We start from the raw sequence: 25,459 nt of genomic DNA, 5'->3' as shown, positions 1-25,459 counted from the left end.
ACTGAGGTTCTGGGGTTAGAACTTCAACATGTGAAGTTGCAGAGACACAATTCAAGCATCTTGCTGACCCCCAGTACTACGTTCTACTCTGCAGTACTTAAGGAAGGCCTGAGCACTGCCTCAGCTGCAGTTCATTGGCTTCAGAAAGGAAGGCTGATGGTGCAGCTCAGGCAGGCTGAAGGACAGGTGGGGACAGAGGTAACAAGGCAGAGATCAGAGCAGCTTCTGCAGCAAGCTACCATTTACAAGAGGAAAAGAGCCCAGCATCTCCTCAAGGGTGCCTGATTCTACCAACAAAGGCTGGTAGAGAGCTAGAATTGGGTCGATTTCAGTGAGAACCTTCTCGCTAGATGCACGACCCTGGGCTGGGTCCTGGAGAGAGGGGCATGAAGATCTGCCCACAGGGAAGCCAAGCAGGAGAGGGACACGGGGAGTTGCATGGGGAGGTGTGGACCCAATTCTGTGGGCCATGATGAATTCAGCTTAGTGAGGGGACACCAGAGCTTTGCAGGGTGGTGACATGTGAGCTGGGCTTGTCATGTTATCAGACGGTTTTGGTCAAGCTGGAGGACAGGAGAGTTCCAGCCCCGTTGTCTCTCTCGGGTTAAGCGAGAGGCAGTGTGGTGTAGTGGAGAGCGCTGCGGGCTGACATCGGTGGTCCTGAGTCAAGCACTTGGCCTTCCCTCTGTTGGCTCATTCATAAAATGGTTTGAATTAAAAGACCTAACTTACAGGGTATGTTGTGAGACTCCAGTGAGTTAACAAGTCTGAAAATGTCATGGTTGTGGGAAGCTGCAGAGACAGGGTTCACACACAGGCATCAGGTATCATCGTGAAGAGGGAGATAGTCAGTAGCCTTCTCCTGTAAGACAGAGCAGCCTGGGAGGGGAGGACGTGGGCGCTGTCTCCCTGCATCCCCCAGGGCCAATTGCTTCCTCCCTCTGAACCAGCTTCCTCGGGAGTGAAATGAGGGGTGTGAACTAGGTAGTCTCTTTCTGGCTATGACACTAGGTGATTCTATGAAGATGTGCTGTGAGGCAGCGGCTAGAGCAATGTGGCTCAAGAAGCCAGCAGACCTAAGTCCAAGGCGTAGGTCTGCCACTTCTCAGTAGTGTGACTCAGGTAAGTCACTTAACCTCTTTAAGCTCAATGTCCTCATCTGCAAAATGAGGATAATAGTAAATACCTACCTCCTAGGTTAAATTAGAAAATCTTTGTGAAGTGCTTAACACATGGCTTGGCACATGGTAGCTACTGTGAGCATCTAACCTTGTCTTATCTTCATAGGTTGGCTGTTGTCATAGCTACTTTATGTGAGGATTGAATGAGATGACGCAGGGAAAGTCCTGCGTGCAGTCGGTGTTCGATTAACCACTGATATCCCCTCTCCCTTTTAAAATGAGTTTCGGCGGAGTGTCCAGCATTCATAATTCACACCTGAGTCTGAGGTGAAGGGTGGAGGGTTATATGAGAAGTATTTGAGCTCCTTAAAGAATAAAATTGTTTCCAGGTGCTCATAAACCACTTATAATCCCCCATTTACCTATAATTAATGGCCAGGCCAATTACAACCAATTACAATTCATTAAATCACATGCCCTCAGGACTTTCACCTTGCAGTTTTACTAGAGAATTAGTCCAACTTAGTGCAGTATTTCACTATAGTAATTATTATCTTGCCAATTCATAAAACATGCCCAGGCCACCAGGTGAGTGATGAGTATACATTTGCTCTGAGAGGGCAAATCTGAGAAGGGTCTTTCTAAGATTTTTCTCTTTCCTGTAGGTTATAGATCAACACAGAAACTCAGAAGACCAAGATAAGTTCTTCCACAATGTCATACAGACGAGAACTAGAAAAATACCGTGACCTGGATGAAGATAAAATCCTTGGAGCTCTAACAGAGGAAGAGCTCAGGACCCTAGAAAATGAGCTGGATGAGCTGGACCCTGATGTGAGTAGGTGCTGAGGGGAACACATTGTCACAGATGCAGGGACAGCAACCATTACCACCTTGGGGAGGGACAGTTGTACACATTCTGAAGCCACCATTTCCTTTTTATAGCAATGACATTAGAGTAACATTGCTTTTGCAGGGTTTTTTTTAATGTGTTGTATCAGAGTTCTTCAGAGAAAGAAAATCAATAGGATATATAGAGAGAGAGAAAAAGAGATTTATTATAAGGAATTGGTGCATGCGGTTATGGAGGCTGACAAGTCCCAAGATCTGCAGTCAACATGCTGGACACAAGGAGAACCGATGGTGTTGCTCCAGTCCAAATACCGGCAGGCTGAGCACCCAGGAAGACTGATGCTTAGTTTGAGTCCAAAGGCAGGAAAACATACAATGTCCCACCCACCTCAAGGCATTTAGGCAGGAGGCAACTCCCTCCTCTTCGTGGGAGCATCAGCTTTTTTGTTCCATTCAGGCCTTCAGCTGATGGGATGGGGCTCACCAACATTAGAGAGGGCGGTCTGGTTTCCTCTGTCTACTGATTCAAATGTTAATATGCTCTAGAAACACTCTCACAGGCACACCCAGAATAATGTCTGACCAAATGTCTGGGCACCCCATGGCCAAGTCAAGTTGACACATAAAAGTAACCATCACAAATTCACCCCTTGTCAACCGGCATGCACACATATCTCTTTAAACCACACTTAACTGTTAAATAAAGACAATAACAATGTCATAATTTTCCTAACATGGTACAACCCTGTATACAATGGAAAACATACTCCTTCCCCAGAGGAGGAGGTAAAGACTTTCACTGATGTTTACTCTTCTCCTTGATATCCTGTGACTTAAATACTATGATGTAAAAAGAACAATACTTAAATACTAAGATATAAAGTTAATACATCTTATGTTACATGATAAAGGAATAATCAGAGGAGAAAAAACAAAGATGTTTGCTATACACACACACACACACACACACATGCAAACATGTTCATAAAATAAGGAGGACATGCTCATGACAATGACAGTCCTCGTTTCTGTAATTGGTCACATGCTAAGAGCTGACATTTCTAACTACCTTCTTCCTTTGCCCGTTGTGTGTTCCCTTTGCCTTTAGTAAGCGCCTCAGCTGGTGGTGGTTCTTTACCTGGTGAGGTGACCCAAACCGTCATTCCTGAAGAGTCTGTGCCATAAGTAGTCCGGCCTGGATTGGGTTGTTGTAGTTTTCCATTAATCTTAGTCACAAGGCATGGAAATACTAAAAAAAATACACTAAGGGATCTCTTGTATTTCAGACATATGCTTTCTTACCTCCCTTGTGAAGTAGCTGTCCAATTTTCCCTGGGTAGTCAGAATCAGTCACCCCAGCCAGCACAGTAATTCCCTTCTTTGCCTGTTGATTCAGAGGTATGAGAAGCCCAAAAGTGGCCTGGTGGCAATTTTAACTTCCAGCTTAATGAAATTATTGTCATGTCTCCTGATGGAAGCATTCCTCCCTTTGAAACTAAGATCTCTAGGTCAGCAAAGCATAAGGTTGTAGGAACAGGAGGCAAAATTTTTGCTAATGGGTCCCTAGGGTTAATGGTGAGTGGCGCCACTTCCATTTCCAACCTTGATTCCCAGACCCATGAATCCTGGCTATGGTAGAAACAATACTATATATTGGCTGTCAATTCAGAGCATATACAGCCTTCTGAAAAACCTTGCCCTAGCCCTGCAAAGTATTGCCATCTAGCTGGAGCTGTAACTGAATCTTCAAAAGGCTATCTATCCCACTGCTCTATCATGCCAGCTGTTTCAGGATGATAAACAGCATGTGTAGTGGAGTGAATTAGCTGAAAAATAAGGGACTAGAAGAATCCCTCTCACTTGTGTGATGTTTTATCATCACATTTCGTAGTGGGAACATTTAAGAAGTTTGATCAGAATTCGCCTCTGCAGTCAGGATATACACAGCACCAAGAGGCAGACGACTCCTTAGCCACGCACGTGGTGTGGCAAGCCTCGCTGGAACTGAGAGTAGGGTTCAGGGACGGATTCCCAGCTGGCCTACTAGACAGGGGTCTTCATCCTATAACTATATCCCAGGTGACCAGGTCAATGCCCAGCACAGAGAAGATAGATAATGAATGCTACTGAATTAAGTGAATTTTCCATTTGATGTATTTTTAATTGAAAATGAAATGTTTCACACCCTTTTAAAAAAAAAAAAAAAACAGTCATGCCTCAGCTCTGGTTTAAGCGATCCATAAAGAAAACAATGCTTTGATATCAGTTCACTAACCCACGAATAATCACTTCTAATGTGCAGGGTGCACAGGTTAGCAAGAAAAATGCAGGACTGGAAGTTAGATGCTCCACTTTCAACCGTGGCCCTGTCTCTGACTCCATGTGACCTTGGGCCAGTTGCTATCCCTCTCTAGGCCTCGGTGTCCCCATCTGTAAAATAATGGAGTTGGCTGGTCCCTTTCAGGGTTAAGCTTTAACGAGCTTTAACCTGGTTTTATCTCCAGATTTGATTAAGTGGCTTCTTTCTAGATAACCCAGAATCCTTGTCTAGGGGTCCTGAGTCCCTGGCCCAAGAGGAGAAAGGTCCCTGAGGGGGCTGCTCTGGTTGAGGAGGCTGCATCCTCTGTCCCCACAAGCCCAGGTTTCAGTAAAAACAATGATGTAAGCAAGGAACAGTCAAGCCCCAGCTTCACGGCTATAAAATTATCCTGTTCTAACTCCATCCTAGATCATGTTGCATAGAATTACAACAATAAGCAGCTTTAAAAAGTGAGAGAAAAGGAGGATGTAGCACTTCTACTTAACTCAAGAAATGTGGCTCAGTTACCTGCCGAGCACCAGGCCCTGTGCTGGGCACCAACTGCAGAGCCTGGCAGGGACTCTGCCCTTCAGGAGCTCAGGCTGGTGGGGAAGCAGGCATTACACACTGCATCCTAAATGGGAGCAGACAGGGAGCTCAGAGAGAGGATTAGTTCTTACTGGTGGGAGGCTTCGCAGAGCAGGTGATATTGGAACTGGGCCCTGGATTTTCCTAATTCCAGACCAAGTGAAGGCCTTAAGCAAAAGCTCATGTACGGAAGGTAATTGGGGAGGTGGTGTCTCAGTGTGATTTCTGCGAAGGGTTAGATGCTACCAGAAAGGGAATTGGGGCTAGATGATGCGGGGGTGGGGTTGCAAAGCAGACTGCAGAGTTTGGACTTTTCTCAGTAGGCCTGGGAGCCCTTGGAGAGCAGTGACTTAAAGGTCCTGGCAGCTTTGGGAGCTGACGCTGAGGATGGGTGCTCCTGTCTCTGGCCTTTTGGGCTGTTGGAGTTGCCCTGAGCTGCTGGATGGGGGTGAGGTTAGATTAGGCTGTGGCTGCAAATAGGGCAGATGGTGACGAGTATGAGAGCCCATGTCAGGCCTGGGAATGGGGGAGGGGAGGCAAAGGGAGGAGCCCTCACAGAACTGAGAGCACAGCCTCTAAGGACTGCTCTGAGGTCCCAGTGGGAGCTCAGTTTCACCCCTAAACTGGCAAAGAGCTCCCACAGGGCCCCCACCCCAATATCAGAGTATCTGGCCTCAGCAGTGCATTGCCAGAGCCTCTGTACCTCTTATACAGCCAGCTCTCCTACCCAGGTGGTTAACAGGAAAAAGGCCACACTGCTTGGGACCACTGTAGGGATGGGGGACCCAAGGCTGGGCTGCCCACTAACTTGCCTGGATTCACATGACCAGGGCGTGGAGACTCAGATTTCAAACGGGCTCCATCCAAAGTGTGTTCACGTCCCACTGTGGCAGGAGAAAAGTAATCTTGCATATGGGTGTGGGGGTAGGTATGGGTCATCTGAGACCTGTGGTTCTCATATCACTGTGGTTTCACGATTGATGTTTTCAAAGACCCCTGTCTCTCTCCATTTAAGGGAAAGAAAAGAGAAATCAGAGAGAGGATAGGAGATAATGGAGTCCAGTGGTTTTTTTGTCCCAGCCACACAATTGGCCCCTTCACTGAAATCTGCTCTGTTACCTGATTTGCAAGACAGTATGTAAGTTGTGAAAGGGCCTAGTGGGGCTCCCTTCCTCCTGAGAGCACAAACATTCCAGCTCGAGTTTCACCCCCACCCTTGGCTCTGAAATCACAACACAGGGAGAGGCCAAAGGTATGCAGACCTTGAGAGGCCTCTTAGCCGGCCAGCAGGTATCCAACACCCCTCCACCCCCCGCCCCCAACTTACAGAGCAGGAACTGAGCCCAGAGAGGGGAAAGAACTTGCTCTGGGTCTAATATCCAAACAGAACCAGACCAGAACCCAGGTCCACTGGCACCTAGGCCACTACCCTCTCTGTTATATTCCATATACCTCCTGTTTTGATTTTTGTTTAACATGTGCTTATATGGCTTACTATGTGCAGGTGCTGTTCTAAGCACTTTGAAGGTATTATCTCATTTAACCATTGTAATCCTATAAAGCAGGCACCCTTATTGTCCCTATTTTATAGAAGAGGAAACTGAGAAGTGAAGTAACTTGTCCAAGGTCCCACAACTAGGCAGCAACAGAGCCACAGTATAGCTCTAGAGTTCATGTCTTAGCCACGCTGCTCTAAGGCTTCATGCAAGTCTTCAGGAAGATGGTTTGGGCCACAGATGTGCTTTGGTTTCGTGATTCAGGAGGATGTTGTAAGCAAAATCATTCCCCTTTCTTCTTGGAAAGAGCCTGAGATGCAGAAGTCTGTCTTCCAGTCCTGGCTCTGCTTTGGACTTACGCATGTGATTTTCTTTGGATTTCAGTTTCTCTATCTGTAAAATGGATGCAGTAAGCTTAGATGCCCTCTGATGCCTCTTCCAGCTCTAACTATGGATGATTTGAGCCAATCCTGGCTATCTTCTTACCTGAATTCAGCAAACACTTCAGGGGTGACGTTTTCAGTTATGTAATTGTTAAGCCCCAGTATCATGTGACAGAGTAGCATACGAGGAGTTGGAAAGCAGCTCTGTTTGCAGCAGAGGATTCCAAACTTGTGCACTTTTGAAAAAAAGTCCCTGAAACTTTCTATCTCTCACTCTGGAAAAACTCGAGCTTATCATGAGATTGTTGCATTTGGACTCCCGCGGGAAAGGAATGCTTCATGTGCTAAAAGTATCTGCTGTTGACTGATTCCCCAGAGGATCTGCCCTTTCTCATCTCTCTGGAGTTAAGTGGATGCTGCTCTGAAGCTGAGCCAACTCCTCAGTTCAGATTGCCTTTGCACGGGGCAGTATGGAAAAGGGGCATTGCACAGAGACGTTTGAGAGTGACAAGTCACTGCGATTCGTGCAGGGAACAGCATATAAGAACAGTGTAGTTCTTATATGATCGTTAGATATTTAACATTTCCTGGGTGTGCCATGGACAAAGCCCTACATGAATTCTCTCATTTAGTCCTCTGGGAAGTTTCAGTTATTAGTCCCATTTTAAAAGTGAGGAAACTGAAGCTTAGAGAGATGAGGTCGCCTGCTCAGGATGCAGCCTGGGTGGTGCTGGATTCCAACTTTGATGGTCTTGGTCCAGTAACCTGTGCCGTTAACCACCCTCTGTGAGCACCCGTGGAACCCACCCCAGAAGGGAACTCAGAGAATAGACTGGGGGATTACCAGCAAATTGTTCTTTCCAATTTGATTTCCTTTCATGTTGTTACATTATTTTCACCATAAATAATAATCTTTAAAAAAGAAATTAAGAAGCAATTAAAACAAATAATTTAACTATCAAGATTGCTTGTTAATAAGGCTTTGAGGAAAAGGCAGAATATTTTTAAAATTGTCTCAGCACAAAGATCAAAATATTTGCAGGAGAGAAGATAGTGGAGATAATCCCAACCTTATTTTAAAAAATGGGGTCCTGAGAGTTGATTTTAGAGTCAGCTGTTGGGAATCTGTGACACAAAATAACCACAGAAACAATGATGGAAAACAACAGGCTTTCTGCAAAGCCTGAAATAATAATGATGACAATATTATTATTCTCTATTGAGATGTTCTTACTTGCCAGGTTCTATGCTGAGCGTTTTATGGATATCATCCCATAAAATCTCCACAAGGATCCTATGAGACGGATCCTCCTAGGTCGGGGTAACACTGTTCTATAGATAAGGGGCTTGATGCGCAGAATCACGCAGCTGTTAAGTGATAGACTGAATTCAGGCAGGCCCTGCCTTCCTGAGCTCATCCTGTGTCAGGAGTTCTGAGAACAGGGGCCATGAATTGCAGGAAGAAATGATGGAGAAGAAAACCTAGAACTGTAGAATCTCAGCGCTCCAAGCACACTTAGAAACCATCCACCACCACCCCACCCCGCCCACCCCTGGCAGATACATACATGGTACAAGTAAAGAAACTTGATTTCTTGAGTCCGATCTGGACACGTCTTTCACTTGGCGATTTAGGTATTTCATCAAATCCTACCAATTCTATGAAGTAGGTATTATTATTATTATTATCATTAAGTGAGGAAAAATCGAAACAACAAAACCCTGAAGGTGAGAGGGGGAAAGGACTTGTTCAAGGTCACACAGCAAGTCAGCAGCAGAGCCAGGACACGAACCTGGGCCTTCCTGTCACACCACGTGGCTTCCCATCAGACTCCACAGAATCGTAAAATCCTCCCTCCTCATGCCCCAAATTCTATTCTGTGCTGTGGAGGGCACCCTTGGCCATCCAGAAAGCAGCCAAGTTTGGTCCACAGGGCCATGGTTTTGCCCTTATAACACAAACCGGCAGAATCGCAAGCCCAGGACAGAAGTAAACACTTGAAATGGAAAGAAATAAATCTCTCCTCTAAAAATAGGCGCACATCCTTAGAAACACTGCTGGCAGCCGTGCACAGATCTGAGGATGGGCCTGTGGGGGTGAGGGCAAGTCAGGCCAGGCGTCAGAGTGTCCCTACCCCATCCTCTGTCTTCTGGCCCCTTGACCACCTCCCCAACCCATTCCCTTCCCCGGCACTCTCCTCTCTGCCTTTGCTGGCTGGGGGACCTCTGGGACCTGGAGCCCTTCACTCCTCAGGTGCTTAGGTTGGAATCTCCCCCCATTTTTCAAGGCCTGAACTCCCCACCTCTCCCTCAGGAAGCCTTCTTGACCCTTCCCCTCCAAGCCCCCAGCACAGCACCTGTCCCACACAGAGGACACTGAGCAGTTTCCTTTAATAGGAAACATTTTAACCGTATAGGAGAGACAGAATATGCCCACATTCCCATCATCCAAATTTGACAAATGTTAAAATTTTGCTTTATTTTGTTCAGATCATCCTTACGAAGAAAATAAATTACTATAGGACCCTGCCTTTCCACCCCACAATCTATTCCCCATCTCTCCCACTCTACTGAGTGCTTTCTACCAAAGAGGCAGCAAACCAGGTGTCCACAACATTAGGTAGGGAATGTAAATGAAAGAAGGAAGATGGGTCAGCTTTTTGAGGCACTTGACCATCTTGTCTTGTCTTTTACTTTTCCACTTTTGAAAGAGGTGCCTATGTAAGAAAATTTTTATTGCGTCTTAAACTTCCAGGAAGAAAAGCAACAGCAATGATATGTATTAACTGACTTTGGCCTCTGTGTCAGAGACAATAGGGAGTGGTAGGGCCTAAGGCAAATGGGAGTTTGTATAAAGGGCACCTGCTTTTCAGTTTCACCAATTGTTGCCATCGTGAGAGTGCAGGCCCAGTATTGCCAGATCATCTAATTTTTCAAGAAGTGCTAGAAATCTGGATTTTTATGTGCACGCTCCTTATTTTAAAATGTTGGCATCTCATTCAAAATGCACAGACCAAACAAACCAAACTAAGTTTCTGCATTTAATTGAACTATAGGCCTCCCAGTTTGCAACTCTGGTTCTACTTCACATGACAGGTTTTTGTTTTTGCTTAAACAAATACACATGCTCTCTCTCTCTCACACATACACACTTACACATCTGTTTATGTAAATATGATTAGATATATGAAAGGTACCTAGCCCAGTGGCTGGCACACAGTAGTGCTTAATAAATGTTTGTTGAACCTGAATATGTGATCTAAGCTTTCTGAGACTTGGAACCACATTGTACCACCACGGACACAATGCAGCCATATATAGTTGTGCAAGTTGGGCACTGCACAAGTCTAGGAGATGCTGTTTAAATAAACTAGAGAATGAACAACACCCTTGGCTTTATGCAGCACACAACTTGCACCACCAGATGCTGCTGCCCTGACAGAACGCCTTCATAATGCAGTGTCTGTTCAGTTGAATGGAAGTAAACAATGATGCCCTAAGGTGGTGAAACTGACTAGTAATGAGCTACATCTTTATGGAGTTCACACTTTTATTGTAAGGTTTCAAAGTAAAAGGGCTTTTGACCATCATTTTACAGACGGGGACTCCAAAGCCGGAGAGCACCAGTGCCTTGTTTGTGGCCTCACAGGTCTGGGATGAGAATTCAGGTTGTCAAGTAGGGTGCAGCTTGGCAGCAAGTAGAAGAGACTCAGACTAACATGATTTGTGTGGTGATTTAGTCATCTCTCAAGTAAAAGTCTGGAGATGGGCAGTCTAGGGCTGGTAGGAGCTCACTCCCCAAACTCCCGTAGTCCTGGGCTCTGTCCAGTCATCTTCATGCCATCCCTAAGGTTACAGCCCTCATCCCCATGGTCGGAGGTAGAAGCTGTAATAGCCACATTTTAGGTGTCAGAATAGAGAAAAGGGGACGGTGGGGGAAGAAAATGAAAAAAGCCACAATTCAAGTCTTTTAAGGAAAGTTGCCAAAAATCACCACTGGACACTTCTCCAGTCATTTACCAGAACTTAATTACATGGCTCAACCTAGCTGCAAAGGAGCCTGGGAAATGTAGTCTTTAATCTGAGAGGCCAAGTGGTCAGCTAAAAAGTGGAAGTGCATTTATTACTAAAAGAGGGGGATAATACCAGGGACAATTTGAGTCTGTCACTGTGGGTTGGCCAGTTTGATGGCCTGCTAGTCTGCTCTGCCAAGATCCCTGAGATGAAGTGAGAGGTGTTGGCAGGAACTTAACCAAATCCAGGCCCCCAAAGGAAACATTACAAAGGTCTCACTCTGTAGTGTGGCATTTCCCAAAACCCCCATCAATGAGCCCTTGTCCCATCCTGGACACCCCCAACTCTGGCACCTTTCATAATGTGTCCCCCCCACCACCAGATGAGGAGCATCAACACGGGTACAGATAGGCACCAATTGAAATCAAAAGAAGAACTAATACCAGTGGGTGCAATGACAAGGCAAACAGAAGATTCTAGAATAAGCAGGAGTGATGTCTTCAGAGTGATGCAAAAAGACAGTGTTTCCATGAAATGGAATAAACAGAGTTATAAATTTAAAATTTTTATCATTCAAATAAAACCTCAGTATATGAAAAAAAAGACAAAAACCTGCTTGGAGCCAGCAGTTGGGTGGCCCGGCAGACAGCGTGGAGCAGCAGGTATGATATGGGCCTGAAGGGTATCCAAGGAATATCCTTTTCCCAGCTAGAGCATCAGTGTTGTGAGATTGTGGACAAGTTAGAACGCATTTTCTTAGCACCCAGTGCTTGCTGCTGGGAGAAGACTAAGTTATACCCCTGCTGGCCCTTGAGGAGTACCCAGTCTCCTTGGGGAGAGAGATACAGCATAAATGTGCTCGAAGACAGAGTAGGATGAGCATTATATAAGAACTGACAGGATGCCTAGGAGAGTTTGGAAAGAGGATCGCCAGATCAATGTGGAGCACTGCAAGGGCTGAACAGGGCACCGAAGGGAAGGGCTTTGAAAGGTGGATGTAGGGGAGCGGGAGGGATAGAACTCCAGACAGAGGGCACAGCCCGAGCAAAGACATGGCAGTGTGAGAGGGCAGGTGTGCTGTGGGATGTGGAGGAGCTGGAGTGGCTAGAACATGGACTCCTAGAAGAAGGGAAGAGGATCAGGAGGCTGGAGAGGTAGGAGCAGGTTGAGGTCAAATCTTTAAGTGCTCTGTGTGCCTGGCTGATGAATGGGTCTATAGATCAGTGAAGCTGTTGAGCACCTACGAGTGTGCTGAGGGTGACGTGATCACAACATGTTGGTGAGGTCTGTCTGGCTGCTGGTGGGGGAAGGGAGTGGAGGTGCAGAGGCCCAAGTCAGGAAGACCATCCAGGAGGCTGCCCTGACGGTCTGGCAAGAGGCACAAGGGCTTGAATGAGGGTGGTGCCCATGGGATGGAGACATGTCAGAATACTGCAGCCTCAGACTTACCCTAACTCCTTCCCCCAGCAAGCCAGGTCCCTAGAGCTGCTGGGCGTCTGCCTGTGCTGTGCTTTCTCTCTCCCAGTGACGCCCCTCCCCTCCCTCTCTTCACCTGGTTGTCTCCTTCCTGGTCCCCTGGGACTCGGTTCAGGAAATACCTCCTCCAGGAAGCCCAGGGCTGAGTAAGGTGGTCACCCTAGGACATGTGTCTTCTCTCTGACCATGGGCCCCTCTGGAGCACGGATCACACGTTCATCATCTTGGGAGACCCAGTGTCCCGCACAACAGGAATGTGGAACATTTTCTGTGTGTTTGAGGCAGAAAAAGAAGATGGGGAGAAAGCCAGAAAGGGAAGGTTTGTCCCCACCACGTGCCATGAATGCCAGAGAGAGACAGTGTGCTGTTATGACCAATAGGTCCCACAACAAACAATTAGTAGACTTTAGCCCCAGGGATGCCTTTGGACATTGGCATTAATACCCTATAAATTTGACTGGGGAAATGGCAGCTATTGGGTTTTGCCAGCGCTGTAGCAAGGTCAGGGTGGCTGAGCCAAAGGCCTAACTCTTTCTAGAAAGAAAGCAGAGAAGAAGCAGCCCAGAGTATGTGTGTTAGCGGGGAGTGGTATGTTTAGAGAGAGAGGGGCTCTTAGAGGTTTGGATCCTGCTTGTCCCTTTTATACCTGATGTCAAGATTCTGTCAGCGGGGCCCGAGTGGGCTGGCCCCTGCCTGCCCCTGCCATGTTCTCACACTCAGGTTAGGTTATGTGACAAGAAAGCCCCACCGAGTGATTGCCAGTGGGACCTGGAAGCCGCTGGCCAGTAGTGCAGAGCAAAATGCCTCATTTTATGCAGGGAGAAACAGACCTGACACATAACTGGAAAATAAAAGTCCTCCAGGCCAGTTAAAAAATTTTTTTTCAGTCAAATGCCTTTTAAAATGCAGTCAGAGGACACTTGGCCTTGCCTGATGTGGTGGAAGGGAGAGAGAAGGAGGAGGCTTCTAGGGCATGCTAGGTTAAATTGTTTCAAATAGGAGGAGGGGAGAGGGGTCAGTGGGAATTTTGACAAGTTAAGCCACTTCTACCATGTGACAGTAACTCCATGCCCCTGGGCCTTGGTTTCTCCATGCATCTATTTCTTCCAGGATCTATTCCTAGAGGAAGGCAGTCAGGTGGGATGGAAAGTTTTCCATGGGATGGAAGTCAAGAATCCCAGGCTTTCAATCCAGCGTGCGACCAACCTCAGACAAAGCCCCTCCTCTCCCTGGCCATCAGCTCCTCCCAATACCCAATAAAGAGGTAGTACCACTTGGTCCGTCCTCTTCTAAGGAACTGTGGGTGGTTCAGTCACAGAATAGGAACCCAGGCCTCCCCCAGAGCCAAACCAAAGGGGACATGTTTTGCATTGCTTTGTTCTTAGACATAGCTGCTTTATTTAGGAAAAGGAATAAAATCTCTTGTTTTCTGTCACTATGAAGGACCAGATTAAAGGACATTTTGTATGGCTAGCCACCAGTGTGAAGAGAGTCCTACTGATCTTTGAGCATGATAATTATATACAGTATCATTATATACAGTGTCATATGTATGCTCAGGCTTCCTAGCAGTGTGGCTAACAAGCTGTGTGACTTTGGGCAAGTGATTTCAGTTTTCTATGACTCGGTTTTCCCTCAAAATGAAAAAATTACCCTAGAGAATCTCTTTGGGCTTTCCACCTCTGAGCTGCTGGGAGTCTATGATCCTTTTAATACATTGTGTGTGTGTGTGTGTGTGCGCGTGTGTGTTGCCTGCTTGTGCGCTTTCCACAATGGTTCTGACCAGGATAGCTTCTTGCATAGCCCTGTCTATCTATAGCAACAATAATTGTGTAGATACTTGATATTTAGCTTTACTGGCACCTGTTTGGAGGGTGTTAGAGCATAGGATGTGTCAAAGTTTCCATTCTCCTTTGGACAACTGGACTCCAGAGTGTGGGTATGAAAATTAGACTAAGATAACCTGTCAAGCCACACATGTCAGTTTTTATTGTACATTTAGAAGGAAGTCACTACTGAAAAAAACAGGAGTAGGGAACTGTAGGAAAGGTTGCCTAATTTTTTTCCCTATAATTATTTCCAAGAGCATATTAACTTTATGTTCCTAACTTAAAAAACTCTAAACTCTAAATTAAAAACCCATGTATATGTACCTCTTTCTCCCTCTAGTCCAGTGCCTGATTTGGGAAGAACACTCAGTAAATATTTGTGGAATAAATGAATGAATATCTTGACTTTCTGTACATGGAGTTTTAGTCTGAAAGGAATCTTAGATCAGATGTGGCAAAATGGCAGGCTATGGGCTGAGTCTGGATTGCAGATGTGTTTTATTTGGCCTGAACATTATCTTTAAAATGTTTGGACTACATGTCAATATTTTTAAATCAAGAGATTTTACATAGAAATGATCAGATCTAGTAACACCATCCACATTCCTACATGTCAACAATACACTAGAGCCGAGTAGTGCAGGGCATGAAAGGTCCAATGTGCCACAGTCCCCATACTCCCGAGTATCTAACAGCTATAATTATAGGCTAAGATCAGAGAGCATCTAGAAATTCCTTCTCCTTAAAACCCACACTAACTTCCCTGTCGGGAGATGACAGGGAGATCACCCAAGCATTAGCTGCTGCCCTCCTCACACAAGCAAATTTCCAATTGTAAATGAGGACATCAAAGTCCTATATACAAGGTCTTTTCCAACACGTATCTCATCCACTTGCCTTGGGATACTAATCCTATCAGATCAGGGCTTCACCTTTCTGACCTCATTTAACCTTAACTACCTCCTTATAGGCTCTATCTCCAAATACAGTCACATTGAGTGTTAGAGCGTCAACATATGAATTGGGGGGGGGGGGGTGTATTTCAGTCCATATCACCAGCCCTGGGCAATCACTAATCTGCTTTCTGTCTCTATAGACTTTACTATTCTGGGCATTTAATATAAATGGAATTATTTAATTAATATGTTGCCTTTTGCCTCTGGCTTCTTTCACTTAACATAGTGTTTTCAAGGTTCATTCATGTTGTAGTTCTTCATTCCTTTTTATGGCTAAAGAATATTCAATTGTATGGATCTACCACATTTTGTTTATCCAGTAATCAGTTGATGGACATTTGACTTGTTTGTACTTTTGGCTATTATGAATAATGCTGCTGTGATCATTCATGTAGCAAGTTTTTGGGTGAACATATGTTTTCAATTCTTTTCCACCTAGGACTACAATTACTGAGTCATATGGTAACCCAATGTTTAACTTTTTGAGAAACTAACAGACTGTTTTCCGAAGGGGCTGCATTATTTTGCATTCCTACCAGCAGTGTATGAGAGTTCCCATTTCTACACATTTTCATCAACACTTGTTATTGTCTGTGTTTTTTCTTATCCTGCCGGCTGTGAAGTGCTGTCTCATTCTGGGTTTGATTTGCATTTGCCTAGTGGGTAGTGGTGTTGAGTATCTTTTCATGTGTACAGAAATGTCTGTTCAGATCATTTGCCCATTTCTAAATTATTGAATTACAAGAGATCTCTATGTGCTCTGGGTATTAGACTCTTTATTAGATATATGATTTACAAATATTTTCTCTCAATCTGTGGATTGTCTTTTCACTAGTGTCCTTTGAAGTACAAATGTTTTTAATTTTGATGAAGTCCAATTTATCTATTTTTTTTTCTTTTGTTGCTTATGGTCTTTGAATCATATCTAAGAAACCATTGCCTAATCTAGAGTCACAAAGATTTATGCCTAGCTTTTCTTCTAAGAGTTTTATGATTTTTGCTCTTACATTTAGGTCTTTGACCCACTGGAGTTAATTTTTGTACAGTATGAGGTCACATGCTGTTTTTGAAAACAAGTTAAAATGATACATAATTAGGAGTTTAAAAAATATGCAAGTATGTTTCGTTTTAGATGAAAATCGTGATATTTTGCTAAATGTACCCTTTAATGGAAAGAAAATAAACTTTAATTCCTAATGAGGCTGCTAGTTTCAAGTCTTACTTAAAAAATTTGATAAGCTAAGAATTGTTAGAAAAGGCTTTTGAAATTTTTGTTTTTCAAAAATCAACTGCTTTCAATAAAAAAAAAAATCCTTATTCTATTATAATTATATGGCCTTCAGTTTAAAGCAGTGGTTCTTAATCAGGGCCAATTTTGTTCCTCAGAGGACATTTGGCAATGTTGGGAGACATTTTTGGTTGTTACAACTGGGGGAATGGTGCTACTGGCATCGATGAGAAAGAGACCCGAGAGGCTGCAAAACAATCTACAGTGGGTAGAACAACCTCCACGACAAGGAGATTCCGCCAAAATGTCAATTGTGCTGAGGTTGAGAAACCCCGCTTTAACTAAATCAGTGGACTCTATCAGATAGATTTGAAAAGAGACATGAGTTTGCAAACCCTTTTCTCCTCAGTTACACCTTATGGATTTCTCCCATCGCAACACTGAGCCAGCGTGTGCCCCAGCACCTCACAGCCATCAAAGCCCCGGAGCGACAAAGATCTGCAGGCCTTCCCTTGTGGGGATCATGGGTGAAGCATTAGCACTTGCTTTCAGGGCTTCATTCACTTTATATTTGCGTGTTTTCATTTTTTGAATTTTATATTATATTTGGATAATACGTTTCCTGTTAAACATACATATTTGGGTAACCAATCTCCCACTAAAATATATTTTATCTGTTATACAACAGCAGTGGTAATAAGTAATCATTTTTGAGTGTTCACTATGTTGGGCACTATGCTGAGACTCTTCCTGTTTATCTAACTTAATTTTCTCAACAAGTCTATGAGAGAGTGACAATCATTATTCACATTTTATAGCTGTAGGAACCTAGGCACAGTGAGATTAGAGGACTTGTCCAAGATCATGTAGTTGGATCATCCTTACACCAAGTCAGGGCTTAAGCCTGACGTGGGCTCAACTGTCAGGTGCAGGCATGTGACAAAAATTTTAGATTATTAATTATGGATAATCACATATGGACATTTGCAGGGCAGTGTTCTCTCACTTCCTTACACCACAGTGAGCATCCTGCCATGGTAGAGAAATGGACACACACAGCTAGCACGAGAAGTCCATCTAACCATGGACATGTCCACAGAAGCATGGCTCACCTGGGAGCATCACCTGTACTGCCTATCGTAGTGGACAATATCTGAGAACTTCTGCTTAAGGAAAACTGGAATGTGCATGGCATCACTTACATTCCTGATACTCATCCCCAAATCAGCCTAGGCTTGATTTTCTACCTACTGGCTGTCCTCTCATAAAATGCTCCAACTCCCCAATGTCTCTCCTGACCTGTGGCCTAAGTGCATTTATACACACACCCAGAGAGGCCCTTATCCAGGGCACTGTGCCCAGCCCTGTTCACTTCCCACCCTCCCAGAGGTGAGGTCACACCCCAGTCTCCCAATCTTGCAGCCACTACTCTTAGTGGAACAGCACTGTGGTGTTAAACGGTGGTGAAACTTAAGAAATCCACATTCAATAAACTGTAGCATTTCCCTCCCAAGCTTTTCCCCTCTGTGATCCAGGCAGGTAGCTATCTTCCCCACTCAGAAAAGGCTTTCAGGGTAGGATTTGGAGTGTGTGTGAGTGACTGAAGATATGCATTTTCATGGCACAAGGATTTGAGATGGAATGACTCTCCAATTTGGCCAATTTGGGGGTGCACAAGAAGTTGGGTGAAGTTCTGCCCTTACCTGCCTCCCAGGTATCCTCTGCTAGCTCTCCAAATGAAGGGGCAAGGAGTGCACAATGATTAGAAATGAAGATTTCCCTCCTCCCCCAAATCCGAAGAAGGACCCTGGGTTTTGTTCTAGATCTGTCCCTGGAACTCTTTGGACAAGTCTTTCCTTGCTCTGGGCCTCAGTTTCCCCTTAAAGGGAGGATGTATGCACTAGATGATCTCTAAGCATCCTTGCAGCTACAAACTTCTTTGCCTCTCAAAGGTGCTGGGAGCTGAGTTAGAGTGAAACCCATTAGGGCGATTCAAATCCACCTTAATTAGGGATCTGCTTGAGTAGTAAGCCCACACCTAGAAGCCTGCCCGTGTTTGAAGAAGAGAACGCAACTGTTGGTTGATGCTATCTTTCTTGAGAGACCCATCTCCAGGGGCGACGTTCAAAATATTTTTAACAACTAGTGTGTCATGAGCACAGACCCGTCAGGAGGTTAGAAGGCAGCGGGGAGGGCCATGCCTCGCCCACCCAGCAGCTCTGCGGAGCCTTTCTCCAGCTTATTTCTGGTTCTGCTTCTTCCTGCCTGATTCTGCCTCCAGGGCACTAACTCAAACCCCTTTGGCTTCTTCTGTCTCCAACCACTTTATCTACTTCATGCATCCAAACAGCTTAATCATATTTATTGCTCAACAGACACTCTTTAAGCACCCCTCTGTGCTCAGTCCCATGCTGGCTGCCTTACCCCTCACGCCTCGCGTGCAAAAACGTTAGAGGCATGGACACGCCAGAGGATTGAGGGACTTGAGTCCTAGCCTCTCTCTGCCCCTCGTCTGCATGTGACCTTGGGCAAGCCTCTGCCCCTCTGGGGGTTTCAGATTCCTTCCATGTAAAATGAGGGACTCGGAATGGATTCAGTGAATTCTGAGGTCCCTGCTGTTCAATGATGAATTTCAGGAGAAATGCAAGTCTTCAGCAGCTGACCACTCTCTCTCTCTCTCTTCTCTCTCTCTTTCTCTCTCTCCTGCCCCCACCACCTCCAATGTAGAATGCACTGCTGCCTGCAGGCCTGAGGCAGAAGGATCAGACCACCAAGGCGCCCACAGGCCCCTTTAAAAGAGAGGAGCTCTTGGATCACTTGGAAAAGCAAGCAAAGGAGTTTAAGGACCGAGAAGATCTGGTCCCCTACACAGGGGAGAAACGAGGTACTGAACAATGCTGCTCTTGTGAATATATTATTCCCCATGCATCACTGAGTGCCAACTGTATGCCAGGCCCTGTGTTGGGCCAGATGTGACTGGGACTCCTTGTCGTCATCCCCACCTGGCCAAAAGACACAAGCTCCACAGGCATCGATGTATGATGTAGAATTAGTGAAGTTTTTGGGTAGAATGAGGGAAGAATTAAGTCTACCCAGACCACCAAAACTTTTCCTTAAATCCTCTCTCACTAGAGCATCCTGATTATTTTTCATACAAACCTAGACACTTCTGAGAGTGAAAAAGGGAACTAGGAATAATGCCATCAGGACATGAGGCCTAAAGGAGGACTGTCCTGTGCAAACCAGGAGCAAGAGATATCCTAACCAGCTCTGCCCTTCCTCCAAAGCTCCTCTCCCTCCAGAAGCTCAGCATCCATCCCTTCCTTCATAGGTCCCTGCAAGACTCTCTGGCACCTAGCCAGCACAGGGCCTGGCATACAGTAGGGTTGAGTGGAAAAGGCCCAAGGGAACAGAGAGCCACTCCCTGACTATCCGCCCTTCCAGACTTCCTGTTGCCCTCCAAGCCATCTTGCCCTCCTCCTATATCACTCTTGCCATTGCTTGCTGCCCTGCTGCTCACAGACCTCCTTCTGTTCCTCAAACTTTCCAGATCTTTCCCACCTCAAGACCTTTGCACATATTCTTTATTCTCAGAATGCTGGTGCCACTGCCCAGTTCCATGCTGTCCTCATGGCTGGCTCTTTCTCCCCTGTAAGAGGTGTTGTAATGGTTAGAAACACAGCCTGGAGCTAGATCTACTTTGGTTACAATCCTGGTACTGCCGCCTACTAGCTGTGTGAGCTGAAGTACATTTTCAAACCTGCTGTGCCTCCATATCCTCTTCCATAAAATGGGAATGATAGAAATAGTAATCAGCCTCATGAGGCTGTTATGATGATTGAGTGAGTTAGTATATATATAAAACACTCAGAACAGCATCTGGCACATAGTAAATGCTATGTAAGTATTAGTTATTATTATTCCTTAGGTTTCAACTGTACTGTCTTCTCTTTCAAGGAAGCCGCCTACTCTGTTTAGGACATGCAGTCCCCCTTCGGCTCCCTTCTTGGCTATTTTCCATCTCAGGAGCCTGTGTGTGTCCTTCACAGCAATTCACATTTTATCAGTATCTCTTTTTTTGTCATCTCTCTCAGTACCTGTAAAAGCTCCATGAAGGCAGTAGATCTGGGCTGTTTTTGCTCACATAGTACCCCTAGCACCCAGCCAGCACAGGGCCTGGCGTACAGTAGGGTTGAGTAGAGAGTTGTTGAATGAATGAATGAATGAATGAGTTAAAATTAAACAAATGTGTAATGAACCTTGTGTGCTTCTTCCTTAAAATACGAGCTCATGAGTGCCAGGACCATATCTGACTTGTTCATTGTTATACCCCCAGCACCTATAAATCCCCAGCACAAAAAGGCACCTAATAAATATTTGTCAAATGAAAGCATTCATTCTATTTATTTAATTGCATCATTAATTTTTTTTTTTTCAGTCTCTTCCACTTTCCCTACCCCCAGCCGAGAGTCCGTATCTGTGGCTGTCATCTCTGACCTATTTCATTAGCACAATGTCCTGCACAGAGTACCTGCTTAACAAATGATAAAATGAAAAAACACTCAGGAGTAGACATTGTGGGGAACACTTCGAGCCATTCCAAACCCTGGAATTGGAGCTCAGTCCAGGTTTTACCAAAAACTAGAAGGTTAGGGAGGCATCTGAACTTCTGAGGGATTGTTTGGTCTGAGGCATCCTGGAGGAGGTGGCAGGAGAGATGACTGGGTGTGGAGGGGGTCAGGATGACAGTGTGTGTTGGTTGGGGCGGGGGAGTGCTTGACCATAAGGAACTGAGTATGCCCAGCGGAGAGTATGGACACCAGAGATATTTTTAAGCAAGGGATTTGTGCCATGAGGAGTGATTTCTGTGGATTTCATAGGACCTTAAAACTCCCATAGTCCTGCCTGCACAATTGAAAAATGGGGAAACTGAGACCATGAGAATCAGCAGCAGACCTGGGTGAACAGCTTGCGGGGTGAATCATTGCAGGCATCCACGTCCTCATCCCCAACTCCACACCCCTCACAGGGGAGGAGCTGGAGGAGGTGTCAGAACGGGGATGGGAGTCTGGCAGCACACAGACCGCTCCCGCCACCCTCCACAGAATGCTGGCCTGGCTGAAGCCAGCAGCACTTCTCTCTAGCCTCCCAGAGCCTGGCTGCCTTCATGAAAAACCAGGCTCATCCAAGGAGGGTAGCTAGCATTTATCCTATTTCCATATAGCAGCAAGCCTAAAAGGCTCATCATCACCATCATCAAGTATTTAAAGGATGGTCGTTGGAATTCTTAGGGGTTGAATAAGGGGTGAGGTGAGGAGAGTGTCTCAGCAGAGGAGGTGGGGCAGCTCTAACTGGCAGACTCAGGGCCATTCAGTCCAGCCCTTACTGAGCACTTACCCCACACAGGGCCTGGAACTAGCTTGAGCTGAGGGGAAAGAGCACCCCAGTCACCATAAGGCCTGGCAGGATGTGGTAAGAGCCATAAACCGGTGGGAAAGTAATTCAAAGTAATTCCCTGCACTGAAAATAAGCACTGATCTCATTTCAGTGAAGATGTTTCTGGACATTTCTCTATGCACTTCTGCATCCTCCCCACCTCCACCACTGTGACCCTGGTTTACATCACCATAACCTCTCTCCCGACTATTGCACCAGCTCCTAACCATCTCTGTGCTTCCATCCTCACCCCCTTCACACTAGTCCCCATTCTCCATCGACAGCCAACATGAGCAGGGTTTTTTTAAAAATTGAGATAAAATTTACATAACATAAAATTAACTGTTTGATTTGATTTGATTTTTGAACAACAGAATCTGAGTCAAATTTGAATGACTGCAGCCAAACTTAACCATTTTAAAGTGAACAATTTAGTGGTACTTAACATCCACAGTGTTGTGCAACCACCACCTCTATCTAGGCCCAAAACACCCTCATCCCTCCAAAATAAAACCCTGTATCCATTAAGCAGTCACTCCCCACTGCCTTCTCCCCCAACCCCTGGCAGCCAGCCATCTGTTTCTATGGATTTACTTATTCTAGTTATTTCCCTTAAATGAAATCATACAGTGTGTGACTTTGTGTGTCTGGCTTCTTTCAGTTAGCATAATGTTTTCCAGACTTATCCATGTTGTAGTATGTGTCAGTACTTTATTCCTTTCTATGACTGAATAATATTCCATAATTTTTATATCTACTCATCTGCTGATAGACATTTTGGTTTTTTTCTACCTTTTGGCTATTGTGATTAGTGCTGTACCAGTATTTGTTTGAATACCTGTTTTCAATACACTAAGAGTGGAATTGATGAATCATGTGGTAACTCTATGTTTAATTTTTGGAGGAACCACCAAACTTCTTTTCCGCAGCAACTGCACTATTTTTCATTAACACCAGCAATGTATGAGGGCTCCAATTTCCCACATCCATGCCAATACTTATTTTCCATTTTTGTTTTTTTATGATAGCCATCCTAATGGGTGTGAAGTAGTATCTCACTGTGGCTTTGATTTGCATCTACCTAATGACCAGTGATGCTGGGCAGCTTTTCATGAGCTTGTTAGCCATTTGTGTATCTGCTTTGGAGAAATGTCCATTCAAATCCTTTACCCACTTTTAAATTGGGTTGTCTTTTTGTTGCTGAGTTAAAAGTTCATTCTATATTCTGGATACTAGACCCTTATCAGATATATGATATGTGAATATTTTTGCCCATTCTGTGTATAATGTCTTTTCACTTTCTTGTATCCTTTGATGCACAAAACTTTTAAAGTTTGATGAAGCCCAATTGATCTATTATTAATTTTGTTGCTTGTGGTTTTTGTTATCATATCTAAGACTCTATTGACAATTCTAAGGTCATAAAGACTTTTACCTATGTTTTCTTCTAAGAATTTCATAGGTTTAGCTCTCATGTTTAAGTCATTGATCCATTTTGAGTTTGTTTTTTGCATATGATGTGAGATAGGTATCCAACTTCATTCTTTTGCATGTGGATATCCACTTCTCCCAGCACCACTTGTTGAAGTGAGAATTCTTTCTCCACTGAATGGACTTGACACCCTGTTGAAAATCAGTTTGCCATAGATGTTTGGGTGTGTTTCTAGACTCTCAATAATATTCCATTGTCTATATGTCTATCCTTAAGTCAGTGCCACACCACTTCACTTTGTAGTAAGTTTTGAAATCAATAAGTATGAGTCCTCTAATTTTATTCTTTCACAAAATCATTTTGGCTATTTATGGCCCTTGCACTTTCATATGAATTTAAGGATTGGCTTTTCCATTTCTGTGAAAAAGCCCATTGAAATTTTGATAGTGATTACATTAAATTAGATTGCTTTGGGTAGTATTGCCATCTTAATGATATTAAATCTTTCAATCCATGAACTCAGGATATTTTTCCATTTATTTAAGTCTTCTTTAATTTCTTTCAGCAATGTTTTGTAGTTTTCACTGTACAACTCTTATCTCTTTGGTTAATTTTTTTTCTAAGTATTATATTTTTACAGATGTTTATTGTAAATGAAATTGTTTTCCTAATTTCCTTTTAAGATTGTTCATTGCTCATTTACAGAAACACCACTTATTTTTGTATGTTTATCTTATACCCTGCAATGTTGCTGAATTTGTTTATCAGTTCTAACAGGGTTTTTTTTATGGAAATGTAGCATTTTCTAGATATAAGATCATGTCATCTATGAACAGAAATTATTTTACTTCTTCCTTTCCAGTTTGGATTTTATTGATTTCTTTTTCTTGTCAATTTACTCTGACTAGAATTTCCAGTACAATGTTGAATAGCTTCAGTAAAAGTGAGCATCCTTGTCTTGTTCCTGATATTGGGGCCCACTTCCTTACTTCTATCAGGTCCCAGGCATAGGCCACCATCTCAGTGAGGCCTTCCCTGACCACCCTTCCCAAAACAGCAAAGCCCACCTCACCCACCCCAGCCTGGCATCTCCCAGCCCTTGTCCTGCTTTATCTTTCTCCATAATGCTTGTGACATCTGACATCTTTACATGTTTATCTGTCTCCTTTCACTAAATTGTAAGCTCTTGAGAGCCGTATTCACTGCTGCCCCACCCCCAGCCCCTAGAAAGGTGCCTGGCACGTAGGAAGTACTCAATAAATACTGTTGCATGTGTGTGTGTGTATATATGTTGCATGAATATATATATAAATATATATGCATATATATATGCAATCTCTCTTAAATGTCATTTAATTGTTCCTGATATTTTGTAAACTTGCTTTCTCACACCACATTTGTCTTGAGCATTTTCCTTCTTAGTCAGCAGTGATCTCCATCGTCCTTTATGCTAATTGCTGGAATCCCATTGTATGGATTCACCATAATTTCTTCCTAATCCTATGGGTGGACACAGAAATGACCGTCCTCAGGCGTACCTCTTTTCTCTCTCATTCACTTATGAATCTGACACTTAAGAAATAAAAATGTCCCATGAAGCAAGGATACGTTTTTGGTCACTTTTTGTTTTTTAATAATCTGAGTGTATTTTATTTATTTTGTTGAGAAATGTTTATACATTTTTCTCTTGTATCAGAACCCTTGGTTAGGGTATACCAGATCATGGCATTCTATTATATTTTTCTTTTGTATTTTTTTTCCTATTTACAGGTTGCTTAAAGTTATGACTAATGGTTTCAATAGAGAGTCGTCTGCTTTGACCAAGTTATAAAGTCATTCTTTTCAAGTGTGAGGGGTGCTTCATTGGTGATCCCTGTTTCTCTTCTTTGGGGAGACTGGTCTCCAGAGGAAGAAGACTTAGGGGACTCTGAGCATGGAGGGATCCCATGGGCTCTACAATGGCCCACCAGGGCCATTGCCAGAGGCTGCCCCATCACAGACACTCACCCTGTAACAGGCACCCCATGTGTTTGCAGGAAAAGTCTGGGTCCCCAAGCAGAAGCCAATGGATCCTGTGCTGGAAAGTGTGACGCTGGAGCCAGAGCTGGAGGAGGCCTTGGCAAATGCCTCGGATGCAGAACTCTGTGACATCGCAGGTAAGAGGCATTTCCCCGTATCACGTATGTGTCCCACACTCTCCATCTCCAAGTGTGTTTCCGTATGGTCTTCACAAATCTCAAAAACTCCAGAAGGTGGCCTGATCTCCAGAGCCCTCAACCCCCACCCTTGTCTCCTTGCTCCTGTCCAGTCCCTGACGCACGCACCCTGTGTCCTATCCCCAGAGGTGCG

General features: G+C 44.5%; 1 protein-coding gene across 1 annotated transcript in view; it reads left to right on the top strand.

The window, feature by feature from the left end:
• TMOD1 (tropomodulin 1) overlaps positions 1-25,459 on the top strand; it is an 81,338-nt gene that overhangs the window by 18,423 nt on the left and 37,456 nt on the right. Inside the window, exons 2-4 of the mRNA XM_063081559.1 lie at positions 1,787-1,955; positions 18,970-19,126; positions 25,147-25,266. Coding sequence (XP_062937629.1) covers positions 1,836-1,955; positions 18,970-19,126; positions 25,147-25,266 — 397 coding nt within the window. The 5' untranslated portion in view covers positions 1,787-1,835. The remainder of the gene's footprint in view (positions 1-1,786; positions 1,956-18,969; positions 19,127-25,146; positions 25,267-25,459) is intronic.

This window comes from Cynocephalus volans, chromosome 17 (assembly GCF_027409185.1).
Source record: "Cynocephalus volans isolate mCynVol1 chromosome 17, mCynVol1.pri, whole genome shotgun sequence".
NCBI lineage: Eukaryota > Metazoa > Chordata > Mammalia > Dermoptera > Cynocephalidae > Cynocephalus > Cynocephalus volans.
This window is presented reverse-complemented; position numbering and strand designations above follow the sequence as displayed.